The following is a 16,014-nucleotide window of genomic DNA, read 5'->3' on the forward strand; positions in this document are numbered from 1 at the left end:
TTACGTAGATACTTTTTTTATTATTGCTAAAATTATTTTTATATTTTTTTTTTTTTTTTTTTTTTTTTTTGTTTCTTTGAATATTTTTAAAAAAAGTAAACTTCGTGCTTAAATATAAAATATTATACGTAGAAACTGTTCATTATTTTAAGTTATAATAGAATTATTAATAATAAAGATTATTTTATTTAATTTATTAATTTTTTTTTTTAATTTTAATAAAAGTTAAGCAAGATGACAACAAATTATTTCTTATAATACATATCAAATTTAGTTATAACCTATTTTATTTAATTTTTTTTGTGAAAATATTAATTAAATATATATACATGTGTAAATTAAAAGCAAAAAAAAAGATAACAAAATATAATAAAATTTTTTAATATAACAAATGGTAAAAAGAGATTTTTAGATAATTAAAATTTTGATAACATAAAATTTTTTAAAATAAAACAAATTTTATTTATATAATATTATCATACATTTTAGTTAAAAATTAATAAAAAAAAAAGTAAAAAGGTGATGAATTTACAATAGATGTTTATATATTTTGTATTTTTTTTTCTTTTTTTTTCATTTAAATTTTATTTAATATCTATTGACTTTTTCAAGAATGGATTTATTCCTCTTTTTTCTCCCATGTAGTTATCATCATGAACTTTTAATTTAGCATGTTGACTATTATAAACTTTCATCTTTTTCATAAACTTAAATCTATTATGTACTCTTGCATTTCCATCGGTTGATTTTCTCTTTCTTACTAATCCTTTATTTTGTATAATTTTCTTATTTGGAATTCTTCTCTCATTAATTTCATTCTCTTCATCAACTAATTTTTTTCTTATTTCTTTATTTTTATTATCCATGAGAATTTTTCTTTTTTCTTTTTTCTTTTTTTTAAAATTCAACATGTCTTTAATTCCTTCGTCTTCTATTGTATTTACCTTTGTAAACGTAACATTTGAATTTTTGTCTTGACTTTTGTAAGAAGAGTTTACATTTTTATTTTTGTCAAACTTCTTAAAAGAAACAAAGTCATCATTTGGATTATTTGTTAATTTATTTTTCTTCATTTGCTTTATTTTATTAATATTGTTTCTAAATATTTTTTTTTCTTCATTGTTTTTATCATTTTCTTGGTTCATTTCAGGTAATTCAACAAACTTCAATAAATCATTTGTTGTCATTCCAACGTTACTTAAATTATTCATTTTATTTTTTTTTTTGCTTAATTTCTTCATTTTTTTATTTAAAATTTTTTCATCAAAATTCATAAATTTTTCTTCCATCTTTTTTAAATAATTTTCTTCTTCTATTTTTTCTGGTCTATTTGAAATCATATCTTTAATTTCTTTTAAAAATATATTTTTCTCATTTTTTATTTTTTCTCTTTTTTTTTTTTTTTCTTCTTTTTCCTTCTCTCTAATATGACTATCTGTGTATTCTGTTATAATACTTTTACTAATTTTGTATTTTTTGTTTTTATTTTTTTCATCTACACTATTTTCACTATCTATTTCTGTTTCATCATCTACTTCTTCTTTATCTTCTTCATCTTCTTCATCTTCATTATCTTCACTATCTAACTCATTTTCGTCGTCTATTTCTTCATCATCCTCAGTATCTTCATTATCCTTTTCATTCTCATTATCTACATCTTCCCCATTATTTTCTCCTTCAGAATCAATTAACTCTTCCTCATCTTCAACTTCATTATCATCTTCATCTTCTTCATCTTCCTGTAATTTTCTCTCAGTGATTTTGTTTTTTTTCTCCTTTTTGGAAATATTCTTTTCATTTTCTTTGGGTGAATCTATTTCTTCCATTTTATTTTCCATTGATTTATTTAATTGTTGAATTTTGAATTTTATTTTACTATCTAATTCGTTTGTTTTAGATATGATAGTGTTCATATATATTAATTTATCTAAAACTGGATGACTATGACTATAACAATTCATAATCTTTAGAAAAACATAATATATAATATATATTATGTATGTTAATAATGTTTCATTTTTTTTTTTGAGATATAGTAAAGTATTTTTATTAATATCGGAAGGACTAACATTATTTTCATTAATATCTTTAAATTCAAATAGTTTTTTATTTTCTTTAATTTCATTGAAAACTTTTTGAATATTGAATGATAATTCTTTTAAAAGGATCTTATATTCTTTCTGCTCGCTTATAATTATTTCTTCAACTTGATTTTTATCTTTATTTTCTATTTTTATCTCTTTTTTTTTTTCTTTTAAATCGTCGTTTATATCATTAATTAATTGTTTAACGATATCCTTTTCTTTATAGGAATCACATTCTTCTTTATCTTTGGTTTGTAAGTTATCCTTATCATTCATATAAATATTATGCAAATCAAAATCATTTTCATTTATATTTTCTTTTTCTTTTTTATTTAAATAAATAGCTTCTTTTATTCTTTCATTTTTATCTTCTTCATCTTCACTTGATGATTCTTCACTTTCCTTTTGATAATAATTTCTTTTATTTTTATTCCATGATATTTTGATATAATCATCTTTTTTGTCTTTATCATCTTCTTCTTCTTCATCATCTTCTTCATCATCTTCTTCCTCTTCCTCTTCCTCTTCTTCATCTTCATCATAATTAGATATTTTCTTTTTTTTCTTGTTATTTATTGATTCCTTTAAATCTATCATGGAAGTGTTATCATCTGTTTCTTCATTGTTATCACTTAACACTTCCTCATCAGAATTAAAATTTTCAGTATTACTATCGTTCTCAATTTCGAAATCTTCCGATTCAGAATTTTCAACGAATTTTATTTTACTTGTATCAACCGATAAGTAATTTTTTTTTTTTGCCATTTTTTCAAAGATACATTCAATAAAAAACTATAAACTTTAAAGAAAATATTTGTAGAAAAATTTAAAAATTCATAGAAATTAATTAAAAATAATAAAATACATAAAATATAACAAATGTTGTAATTCACGATTGATATATTTAATATAATAAAACAAATTAACTTTTTATATTATTTCTTATTTAAATTTTTTTTTTTTTTTAATAATTTTTTAAATATTATTAAATTTATTATATATACATTTCTTTTTTTTTTTTATGCTTTGATTAAATTTCATTAAAAAAATGTAAAACAAATTATTTAATTATTTCATTATTTAAATATATATTATTTTAAAAAATGAAAAATTACTTATTTGTTTATTTTATTAAATTTTTGCAACTTTTGAAGTTCCTTTAAAAAAAAAAATAAAATAAATAAAAATAAAAAATAAACATAAAAATAAAAAAATGAACATGCTAATATCGATAAAATGAAAATTTTTCTATATATATATAAGTAAAACGTGTAAATAAAAAAAAAAAATTTAATAGTATTCATATTTTTTTTACTCATATGCATGTTTTTATTTTAAAATATAGAAATAGTTTCAAACAAAAGTTTATAAAAAAATACAATTAATTCTTTTTTTTGTAAATTTTTTTTTTATTTTTTTTTATTTTGTTTTATTTTTAGTAAATATTAAATATTGTTATATGTTAGTGTTAATGTGAAGATGAAATTGAGAAAAAGCCCAAAATTAGAATAAAAAAATAAATGAAATTATGAATGAATTAAAAGAGTTAAGTAAAAAAATAAAAGAAAATACAACTTTAAAAAAAGAAGAAAAAAAAAATGAAGCAGAAATAAAGAATTTATTTGAAAACTTATTTAACAACAATTCAATAAATTATTTAAGTTCCTTCATAAATAAAACAAATACTGTTGAAAATTCTAATGAAAATATAAATTGTGAAATTAGCAAATATGTTGATACAGAAAATACAAGTATAAATAAAAAGTATTTAAATAATGAAATTAATTCTGAATCTGTAAGTTGTGAACAAGAAAATATAAAAATAGGTTCTAAATTACAAATAGAAGAAAAAAAAAAAAAAATTAAAGAAAGTCTAGAGGATAATATATTAGAAAATAATAAAATAGGCAACATAAATATAAAAAAAATACTACAAAATAAAAAAAATATTGAAATTAAAGATTTTAATAAATTAATTGACGTATTTAATGAAGAGATAAAAAAGAGGAGTAAAAACCTTGAAAACTTAATGAATAAAAATAAAATTAAAAATGATTATAGTGATAAATTTTTAATACTAGAAAAATTTAATCAGGAAATCAAGAATTATGAAAAAAATTTAGAAGGAAATGATAGTCTGTATGAATTATATTTAATTAAAAAAAAAAAAAAAAAAAATTATGACTCATTGATATTTTTTAAAAACTTCTTTAACTGTTTAAAAAATTTTATACATTTTTTAGAGAAATCTGAAAAGAACTATGAAAAATTAAAAATTTTTAAATCGTTGATTTATTTAAGAAATTGTAAGGAGCATATCTTATTAATAAAAGCTATCTTTAAATATATAAAAAAAATACATAATGATAAAAATATTTTAAACGGAAATGAAAATGAAAAAATTTCAAACGAAGAAATAAGAAAAAATATTAATGAAAATGTTATTTTAATTAATTCAAATAATAATACTATACTATCAGATAACATAAATAGAGAAACATCGTCTTTTGTAAATATAAACCATTCAGAAAAATCCTATGAAAATAACTTAAACTATATTAATAATAAAGAAAAAAATACTGATTTTAGATTGATGGATGATTTAAAAGAATTATTTAACATACATTCAAGTTCCATGATACTAAATAACAAAATAAATTTCATGAAAGATGTTAAAATTAAGTATAATAATATATTGAATAACTTAAAGAATCTACTTGATGTAATTTTTGAAAAAATGTTTGTCTTTAATACCAACATTATGATATATAAATATATATATTTAAATTCAAGTGATATCTCAAAAAATGGGAATATAAAAGAACAAAAAATTTCTTATAGCATGTTTTGGCATTTTGCGTATATTTTAAATGAACATACTACATATTTAGAAAAAATAAAAAATCATATTTTTTTTCATTTCTTTAAAATTTTAGTTTTAATATATTGTATTATAAAAAATCTTAATGTAGAAGAAATATTAAATAATATTTTTGAAGCAAAAAATAAGTATTCTTTAAAATATGAAAATATAAAAAATTTTGTTACAAATGTAATAAGAAGAAATAATTCGAATATACTTTTAAATAATTCTTTTAATTTATTTGAAAAGTTTAAAAGTTATTTATTTTATATAGATAAATTAGATAATAGTGATATTACGAACAAAGAGAAAGAACAATTGAAAAATTTCTGTTTTATCAATATAAATTTAATTGATCATATTGAGGAAAATGAATATCATATTTTTATTGATATGGAAAGCTTTTTTAATAATATTTTCATATCAATGAAGAATATTAAAAAAATATATGAAGATAAAAATAATTCATACAAAGAAGAGTTTTCAGAAAAAGAACATTTAAAAAGTGAAGATTTAAAAATGAAAAATGATGTTTCATTTGGTGATACATGTATAAATGAGGAAAAAATTGACAAAGACGTTTATAAAGAGAAAGTAAATTATAAAAATGGGAATCATGAAAATTGTAATAACAATATAAATAGTGACTATTATAAAAATTGTAATGATGACGAAAATAATAATCGTAATAATAATGTTGATCACAAAAATAACATTAATCATAATAACATTAATCATAATAATAATAATGATGATATAGAAAAAAGTAATGAAAATTTCGATATCTTTTCTGTTTTTTCAAAATCTCTTCTTGATTTTTATAATTTTGTAGAATTATTATTTTCTATTAATGAAAAAGAAAAAAAGATTTTCGATATGAACATGGAAGAAAATTTTTATAGAGATGAATTCATAAATATTTTTAATTTTTATTTTGAAAATAAGGAAAATAAAGAAAAAATTAACAATATATATTTTAATAAGTATGAACTTGATTTGAACGATGAAGAAAAATTAAGCAATATAAAGAAAAAATTGAAGAAAAAATATAATTCAATAGAAGAAGATAAAGAAGAAGAAAAAGATGAAGAAAATCAGTTAGAAAATAGTCAGAATTTTTCTCTATATATACTAAATAAAGAATTAAATGAAAATATATTTTCATCTTTTCATAAAATGAATTTAAAAAGAAATAACTTAAGTAATATTTATAATATATATTGTATATATAAATGGAAAAAAGAAAAGAATAAATTTCTTCTTTTAATAAAAAATATTTTTAAGAATAATTTTTTTTATTATCTAAACTACACATATTTTTTATTAAATGATATGTTCATAAGTAAAAAAAATGAGTATATTTTAATAGATGAAAATATAGATGATTATATATTTAATTGTTTTTTTGATTTACATAGTTATGAGTTAAAAAATATAGAAGAAATCAATTATAATATGGTATTGAATTTTATTGAAGAAAAGCAAGAAGTATTTCAAAAAAATATAAGAGAACAAGTAGAAAAGAATATAACAGAAAGAAATAACTTTAAAAAAATCATTGAAAAAAAAAAAGAAAATAAAACAAATGAAAATAAAATGATAACAATAACTAATGAAGATCATACTGATAATGATACCTCAATTAAAATAAAGAAGTCTTATTCTCATGAAAAGGAAAAAAGAGATTTTAACTTTTACTCCAATGTGAATAACATAAATATAATTATTAAGAAAAATAATTTAAGTTGTATAAGAATTCATAAAAACTTAATATATATAATATTTATTATTTATCGCATAGTATTTTTATCATATAAAATTTTAATTGAAATTAAAAAAAATAAAAAAGAATACAAATTAGAAAGTGATGTAGATAAAAAAAATTCAAAACTAAACTTTAAAGATGAAAAATTTGATAAAGAAAAATTGAAGTATATTACTAATATTAATATGATATTATTCTCTTATAAAGTTATTAAAAATATTTACAATGTTTTTTTAAGTTATTCATTTTATATTTTTCGATTTACTTGTCGTATAAACATGAAAAATGAACAAGAAGAAGAAATTTTAAGTGTAATTAATGACAATATATTTTTAAAGAAGGTTTTAGAAAATATTAATAATGTTTATTTAAATTATAAAGATTTATTTGATTTTCATATAAATGAAAAGGATATTATATTCGATATTTTTGATTTAGAAAGAAATTGTAAAGTTATCGATGAAAATAAGTTCACTCATAATAGTGACACAAATGAGAAAACTATTTTTTTAAATGATGAAATAAATAAATTTGAATCAAATAGTAGTGATGATAACTATTTAAAATGCCTTTCATTAGGTAAAAAACATGAAGTAATAAAAAAAAATAAAAAAAAATATTTAAAATTTTCAAGAAACAAAACTTTCTTATTTATAAATAAAATAGGTATATTAAAAAAAGTGCATTTATTCATTGATAAATTTCATATAAATATGAACAGTTTTAAAAAAATATTATTAAAAATTTATAAACAAAATTTTTCTCTTCTTTTAAAAAAAGATATTATTTTTATTGAAGAAAAGTTTTTAATTAATACTTCTAAAATAATTAATATAATTTTTGAATTTTTTCAAATACAAGATTTATGTAAATCTTTACATAAAGAAGTTGTTTTATCCATGATAGATTATTTCTTTTATCTATTAAATGAACAAATTTACAATTTTGTTTATCAAAAAAAAAATATTGATGAAAATGAAAGAATTTATTTGTATGAGAAATTTGTCTTAATTCCAAGTAGTTTATTTTTTATTTTGAAAAATTATAAAGGTATAAATAATATTTATCTTTTTTATTTATAATGTAATGGAATTATTATTTTTTTTTTCTCTTATTTTAATATATATATATATATATATTTATTTATTTATTTATTTATTTATTCATGAATTTTTTTTTTTAGGAGATAACAAATTTGATGAGAAAGATCTGTTACCATATGAAGAAAATTATTTTTTAAAAAATTTTGATGAAATGTGTTTAAATTTGACTAATTTGAAAAAAAATAAAATTTTATTCTTGCTACTTTTTTGTAAGATTAAATATATTCTAAACTCAAAAAAGACAATTTTAGATTTCTTTGAAAATAAAAACATCGAAATACTTTTATTAAATAATCCTCATGCTTATGATGATGATAATTTAGATGCTATATTAAATGAGTTTAAATAAATGATATTTTTTTGTTTTTCTAATTTAATAAATAAATACTTTTACAAAAATATATTAAATTATTTTTTTTTTTAAAATGCTTGTTTACATTATCTAATAGTATTGTAATAAATTTTTCTTGCAATTTTTTGTATATAATTTTACATAAATATTTATGAATAAATATACACTTTCATAATATTTAATTATATTTATATATTGAATGGCATTTTGTAGTCTATTTTTTTTTATAATTTTTTTTCGTTATAAGAATTTTAAAATACTTAAAATTTTTGTTTTATTTGATTCCTTTTTTTTTTTTTTTTTTTATTTTTTTACTTGTATTTAATATGCTTTGATAAAAACAAAAATGTATTTTTATTTTTTATACAACAACATCATATATATTTTTTTATATTATTATTCACATTTTTTTATAAACTATTATTAAAAAAAAAAAAATTATAAAAATATTTTTAGATAAATAAATGCATTTAACATATATATATATTTATTCAAATTAATTTAACATATGTTATTTTAAAAAAAAATCTAATTTTTATCAAATAAAATGATAAAAAAAGAAAACAGTGATCCACATAAAAATCCGAAAATATGATTAAAATGACTTACATTTTCCAAAAGTAAGGAAGTAATAAATGAGTAAAAAAAATTATATATAAAATTTGTATTTATAATATATCGATTTTTAAAATAAAAAAATATTATGTATGTAATATGCATTCCATATAAAGAATAAATAGAAGAACTGCTACCACATGTAATTTTGTTACTTCTATTAATAAAATAATTTTTATTTACATAATTTTGATCAACTACATCTTTTAAAAAAACGTTTTTATTTTTTTGTTTCATATCATAAATGTAAGAAAATACATTAGATAAAAAACCAGATAATAAGAATACAATTAATATTTGATTATTAGTATAAATTAATGAAATTAGTCTATATATAGATATCAGAGAGCTCATATTAAAATATAAATGTAAAATATTTTTATGAATGAAAATGGAAGTAAAAAAAGTTTTATAATTTCTATTCTTATAAATGTCATTGTAATTACATTTGTATTTTTCACATCTTTGTTCATCCTTTACTTCTAATAAGCTCCCTTTATGAAAAAAAATTTTTTTTTCTTTATTTTTGTCTACTTGATTTAAATATAAATATAATAATGTATTCAATGCTATAATTATTCTGTCTAACTTACATTTTTTAAATAAACTATTGTAATATGAAAAATATCCATGAAAAACATTTTTTATTTTATCAAATGGAACTACTTCAATTATTCTTCTTACATTTGTTGGATTCAGATTATTCAGTAAGTTTGATATAGGACTCCTTATAGAATATAACTGGTTTATATTTTTTTCCTTTTTTAAGAGATAAAATTTATGTTTGTTTTTAAATATAATGCTTTTATTATCTGTATTTATTTTTTTATAAATTATTTTGTTATGATGAAATGAATTTCCTCTTAAAAAATATAATGAAAAGAAAAATAAAATTACAATATTCATCCTTTAATAATCATTATACATTTTTTTAAATATATTCTATATTTATTAACAAAAGTATTCTTTAAGCTATCAAGACATCATATAACTATACACAAATATATATATATACATATATATTACTGTTCTATATATTTTGTTATATTTTAATATATTAAGCATTTTCTCCATTCATATAACTCAATTTTTTTAGGCAATTATTTGAGTATTTTTTTGATTTATTCATTTATTATGTTTATTGTTTATATTTTTTAATAATTAACTAATTAAAAAAATGCTTTTAAATATTTATTATTTGCTACTTTGTATAATCGTTTTGATTATTTTTTTGGGTATATTTAACTTTTTTTAATATTTATATATATATATATAACTTTTGATTAATTATTTGATAATTTTTATTTAATAATTTATTAATTAAATATATTATTTACATTAAAAAAAATGAAAAGAAAACATATAAACAATTAAAAATATTAAAAAAATACAAGTATATATATAAATATATATGTAAATTACTATTTCAAATTTTTATAATAAAAAAGTAATAATGTAAATAGTTAAAGGTATTAAAATTTAAATAATATATTTTCTAATCCATTTAAAAAAAAAAAAAACAAAAATGCAAATTTATTAAAAATTCACATATATACATTATATATGTATATAAAAAAGCATAATATATGTACACATATTTAATTAGTAAAATATATTTATAATTGTAAAGAATAAATTGTGTATTTTTTTTTTTTTTTTTTCAATGCATAAATTAAAAGAATTATATTAGATATATTATCAAAAAAAAAATAAAATTTTTGTCCAACTATTTTTTCATAAAAAATTTATTAAATAAGCTAAAATATTTTTTCATTTTTTTTTTTTTTTTTTTTACTTTTCTTAAATTATCTAAATATTAATGTCTAATTAGAAGTGAAAATAAATAAATTTAAAATTTCATAAATATTAAAATACTCTTTTATTTAAATAAAAAAAATTTTCACCTTAAAATCATAGTAATAAAAAAATTTAGCATGATTTTTATACAAAAATAAAATAAATTAATGATATTAAAATAAATACCATAATAAAATTTTATTATTTTTTTCAATATATTTCCTTTTTTTTTAGATGAGTAGGAATGTAGATTTGGACAGATTAGGAGACATTTTTAAAAATACCTTAAGTTTAATGAAAAATGCGATGCAAGATTTAGCTAAAAGGTTCTTAAAAATACATTTCTTTATTTATTTAGTTACGTATTTTTAATTAATGAATATAAAAAAAAAAAAATAAGAAAAAAAATTGTATCATTAATTTCTTCAATGTGTTTCTTTATTAACCAAACAAAAATGTATAAATATTTAATTGGAAAAATTATGTATAAATTAAAAGAACGTCTATTAATCTAAATGAATAGTATTATAATATTTTTCAATGCTATCTGAATTTTTTTTTTTTTAGAAATTCAACTATATATAATTTATTATATACAAGTGATAATATGCAAAACAAACATGACAACTATAATGAGCTTTTATCTAGTGAAATGCATTTTGACAGAAATAAAATAATAGTAAAACTTTTAGAATATTATACCATATATATAATAAAATAAATATTTTTTTTAATTATATATATATATGTATTATTTTTGTATAAATTTGTATTCAAATTTATAATTAGTAAAACTTTTTTTATTACCGTTAATTATATAAATTTTATTTTTTATTTATTTTTAGAAATGGGTATTGATAGCATTAATCATATATATGGCATTTATGGTTTTTTCTTATTTGTTTGTTAATTATATTCTATTTTACTTTGTAATTTTTTCTATATGCTTCATTATCATTAAATATATTGTTTATTATTATAACAATAACGACATTCCACTATTACAGAGTTATCAGTATTTTGAATCAAATGGTGTATAACTTTTTATAATTCAAAAAAAAAAAAAAAAAAATATTTATGAATATAATGAATTTTTATTTTTAAAGTTTTTCATATTTTTTTTCATTTTTTTTTTTTTTTTTCTTTACAATAAAAATTATGTGATGGTTTAATTTTTCAAATAAATCATCAATTATTTTTTTTTTTTTTTTTTTTACTTGTTTATGACATTAACATTTTTTTAAATTAATAATACAATTTAAAACGTACATTTTTTAAAATTATAAAAATAAATAAAATCCTATATATATATATGTATATATATTTATTGTTTGCTTTTGTTAAAAAATTTGAATAAATAAATTTTGAGGAAATTTTTTTAAATTTATTTTTAGAGGAAGTAAATTTATATTAACACAATTTGTTATTTTATTTTATTTTATTTTTTAAATGGAAAATATTCCAAAGGATATACAAATAAATAATACTCATCAACAAGGAAATATGTTAGATGATACTATTGAAGTTAAGTCAATGTGCATAAATTGTGAAAAAGAAGGAATAAATAAAATTGTTAAAATTGAGATACCTTATTTTAAAAATGTTTTAATACATTCTTTTGAATGTGAATTTTGTAATTACAAAAATAATGTTATCCAAGATTTGAATACTATAAAAGATAAGGGTATAAAAATAATTTTTAAAGTAACAAAGGATGAACATTTAGATAGACAGTTAATAAAATCAGAATATGGAATTTTAAAAATTCCTGAAATTGATTTTGAAATTCCGAAAGAAACTCAAAAGGGATCTATCAATACAATTGAAGGTTTTATACAAACAGCGTTAAATAATCTAAGTGTTTATTTAGAAAATATAAAAAGTATGTATAATGAAGCTAATGAAGGTAATGAAGAAAATATTCACGAAGTAGAAAAAGAAGGAAAAGAAGAAAAGGAAAAAGAAAAGATAGATGAAAAAGATATAAAGAAAGAAAAACAAGAAAATAATGTAGAGGAAGAAAAAAAAAGTAGCAATAAAGTAAATAAAAACGAAACTTCTAATGAAAATAATGCGTGTAAACAAATAACAATAGAAAATTACATAAAAATGATCGAGTCAACAATTTATAATTTATCGAAATATGTTATATCAAAAGAATTCCCATTCACCATTGAAATTATTGATCCTTCAGGACTAAGCTCTCTTGAATATTATGATGAAGATATAAAAAATAATATAGTTACAATAGAACATTATGAAAGGACTAAAAAAGAATTAAATGAATTAGGTTTTTATGAGGAAGATTTTGAAGAAAAAGGTGTAGATGGCAAAGAAAGCTATATGAATCATAGTGAAAATAAATTAAATGAAGAACATAATATAAAGAAGGAAAATTTCGATTTCATAAAAAAATATATTAATAATAATGATAAAAATGCAACCATGAACTATAAAACTGCAAGTGATGATGAAGAAAAATTAATTGAATCATTTACATCTAATTGTCCATGTTGCAATTATTTAGGATCCAATAATTTTTGTGAGATTGTTATACCAGGTTTTAAAAAATGTTTAATCTTATCATATGTTTGCGCAAATTGTAATTTTAAAACAAGCGAAATAAAAAGTAGTGGAGAAATTAATCCTAAAGGGAAAAAAATTACTCTCACGGTAAAAAATAAAAGTGATTTAGACAGATTTGTAATTAAATCAGAAACAGCATCTATTCATATTCCAATTATCGATTTAACTTCAGATTATGGTACACTTGGTGGTTCATTAACCACTGTTGAAGGACTAATCATAAAAATTATCGAATCTTTAGAAGATAAATTCAAATTTTTGCTTGGGGATTCTAATATATATAATCACAAGAATAAGAATGAAAATACAGAAGATATAATTAACGATGATGATTCCATGACTAAAAAAATTAAAGATTTAATTACTAATTTATATAAATTATGCAAATCAGAAGAATTATTTCCTTTTGATTTGATAATTGATGATATAGCATCTAATAGTTATATTTCTAGTGATAAAATTGATGATGAAAATTTAAAAGAAGAAGAATATGAAAGAACATTTGAACAAAATGATATGCTAGGTCTTACTTCTATGAAGACAGAAGATTATTAAAACAAATTAATTATTAGATAGATTCGCTAAGATTATAACATTCATTTAAATTAAAATAATCTTAAAGTAAAAAAAAAAAAAATGAATAAATAAAAATTATGAAGTTAAAAAATAAAAGTTGAAATTAAAACAAAATATAAGTTCAAAAATATGACTTATATGTGCAAAAAAGATAAATAACATATAGTAATATTAATACTATGAATTAAAAATAATTGCTAATGATATATATATATATATATATATATGTAGACAGGAGTATATGTTATTAGGAATAATCAAAAAATTATATAAATATAATGTAGAATAATATAAAAAATATTAAAACTAAACCATGAATCAGGAATTTTAAGGGTTTTACTTTATTATATATTTGATTGTCTTTTATATTTGTGAAAATAAAAATTTTAATATTTCCTTTTGTAATGAAATATATTATATGTAAAATTTTTTTTTTTTTTTTTTTTTTTTTTTTGTTATTTATGTCATTTTTTCATAATTATATCACAAAAAGTGAAAACTGCATTTTTATTTATATAGATTAATTTTAATATAAAATACACTTGTAACATAATTTTTGATTTTGATTGCGTTTTAATAAAATTTTTTAATAAATATTGCATGCCATTAAATCACAGAATGAAACATTTTTTTTTATTAATATATATATATATAAGGATTATTCTCCATTAATTAGAAGTATTTATAGTTACGAAAATTAATATTATATAAAATTTTAAGGAAATAATTTTTCGTAAATTTGCCCCCTTTAATGTAAATTAAGTAATAGTTCTGCTAAATTTTAATTATATTAAGTGGAATAAAGTTTTTTTAAACATTAAAAATAAAAATTTATATGAAAAAATTAAATCATTTAATAAACATAGAAAAGAGATAATTAGTTATTTATATAGGTATTATTATATTTTTTTTTTATATATTAAATGTCCAAAGTATTTATGAAATAAAGAAAAAAATTTAAGTCATAAGAATACAATAAACATAGAATATGAATGAATAGAACTATAATAAAAAGTGTATTTTTTTTTTTTTTTTTTTTTGATAAGAAAAGTAAATAAATTTAAATTTTAATTAAAATATTATAGAATAGAAAATCAATTTTAATAATTTCTTTTCTTTGTTATTTTTATTCTTTATATTTCTTCTTATTAGTTCTTTCCACTGTAATTGTTGTATTTTTCTTTTTTTTTTTTTTAAATGCAAAAATACGTAGATAATGTATTTTAATATTTTGATAGTGAATAATTCTTATTTTTGTATGTCATAATCATATATGTAGTAAATGTATATATTATTATTCATTTATAATTCTATTTAGTATTCATACATTTGAGATATTTTCTTCATCAAATTTTGGATGTGTATACAAAAGTATTAAAAAAAAAATTATGAACAAATACAGAATTAATATAGGCACTATTTTTTTTTTTTTTTTTTTTTTTTTTTTTTTTTTTTTTTGTGTGTGTGTGTGTGTGTATGTATGTATGTATGTATATATTTATTCTGTCATTAACTACACAAAAAAATAAAAAAAAAAAATAAACTACAATAAAATAATAAGACAATAAAAAATGCATCTTAGGTCCTATGTAATATTTTTTTTTTTTTTTTTTTTATATTTTTTACTTTTTATTTAGTAATCAATAAAATTTTTAAAAAAATTCCAAAATATTTCTATTTTTTTTTTTTTTTTATTAATTAAATGAAATTAAATAAACTTCCTAAATCTATAAAATTGTTTTTAATAAATAATTATTTATTTAAATTTTATATAAAGACAATTAGAAACAATCTAAATGTTTTGATAGAATATTATTAAATACATAATTTGTCAAAAAATGTAGCAAATAAAACTTTTTATTATTTACAATAAAAGGAATTTGCCAATTTTATATTGTTTCTTCATAATTTTTTTTATTTATTTGTTCATATAGTTGAAATAAAATTTTATTTTTTGTTTTGTTTTATTAATATTCTCGATTTTTTTTTTTTGTTTATATAATTTGTCCAATTTTTTTTTTTTTTTTTTTTTCTTTTATTTGATTGATTTGTTAAATTTATATTCTTCTTTTTATAATTTTTTTATGGAAAATTGATTAAAAAAATAATTATCATTTAAGTATAATATTTTTTCCATTAACCAAATAGGATTATAAAAAAATTAATTTATAATTTTTATATTTTAAAAATTAATTTATAATTTTTATTTTTTCATCTATACATATTTTATATTTCTTATAATTAAATATAGTTGTAATTATTTTAAAAAAAAA

The 16,014-nt window shown here is 16.7% G+C and overlaps 5 protein-coding genes across 5 annotated transcripts; 3 read left to right on the forward strand and 2 right to left on the reverse strand.

The window, feature by feature from the left end:
* Positions 1 to 584: 584 nt before the first annotated feature.
* Positions 585 to 2,849, reverse strand: PGAL8A_00164600 (small subunit rRNA processing factor, putative; the record flags this gene model as incomplete). Its single annotated transcript, XM_028675203.1, has 1 exon — positions 585 to 2,849. The coding sequence occupies one exon, from the start codon at positions 2,847 to 2,849 to the stop codon at positions 585 to 587; it is 2,265 nt and encodes a 754-aa protein (XP_028526758.1).
* A 763-nt stretch (positions 2,850 to 3,612) lies between these two features.
* Positions 3,613 to 8,164, forward strand: PGAL8A_00164700 (conserved Plasmodium protein, unknown function; the record flags this gene model as incomplete). Its single annotated transcript, XM_028675204.1, has 2 exons — positions 3,613 to 7,762; positions 7,896 to 8,164. 2 exons carry the CDS (start codon positions 3,613 to 3,615, stop codon positions 8,162 to 8,164), a joined length of 4,419 nt encoding a protein of 1,472 aa, XP_028526759.1.
* A 531-nt stretch (positions 8,165 to 8,695) lies between these two features.
* Positions 8,696 to 9,688, reverse strand: PGAL8A_00164800 (rhomboid protease ROM7, putative; the record flags this gene model as incomplete). Its single annotated transcript, XM_028675205.1, has 1 exon — positions 8,696 to 9,688. The coding sequence occupies one exon, from the start codon at positions 9,686 to 9,688 to the stop codon at positions 8,696 to 8,698; it is 993 nt and encodes a 330-aa protein (XP_028526760.1).
* A 1,125-nt stretch (positions 9,689 to 10,813) lies between these two features.
* PGAL8A_00164900 (conserved Plasmodium protein, unknown function) lies at positions 10,814 to 11,619 on the forward strand (the record flags this gene model as incomplete). Its single annotated transcript, XM_028675206.1, has 3 exons — positions 10,814 to 10,905; positions 11,147 to 11,258; positions 11,425 to 11,619. The coding sequence occupies 3 exons, from the start codon at positions 10,814 to 10,816 to the stop codon at positions 11,617 to 11,619; spliced, it is 399 nt and encodes a 132-aa protein (XP_028526761.1).
* Positions 11,620 to 12,028: 409 nt separating this feature from the next.
* PGAL8A_00165000 (zinc finger protein, putative) lies at positions 12,029 to 13,720 on the forward strand (the record flags this gene model as incomplete). The annotated part of the gene is made up of 1 exon (XM_028675207.1): positions 12,029 to 13,720. One exon carries the CDS (start codon positions 12,029 to 12,031, stop codon positions 13,718 to 13,720), a length of 1,692 nt encoding a protein of 563 aa, XP_028526762.1.
* Between the last annotated feature and the right edge of the window lie 2,294 nt (positions 13,721 to 16,014).

Source organism: Plasmodium gallinaceum (assembly GCF_900005855.1).
Source record: "Plasmodium gallinaceum strain 8A genome assembly, contig: PGAL8A_v1_65, whole genome shotgun sequence".
Lineage (NCBI taxonomy): Eukaryota > Apicomplexa > Aconoidasida > Haemosporida > Plasmodiidae > Plasmodium > Plasmodium gallinaceum.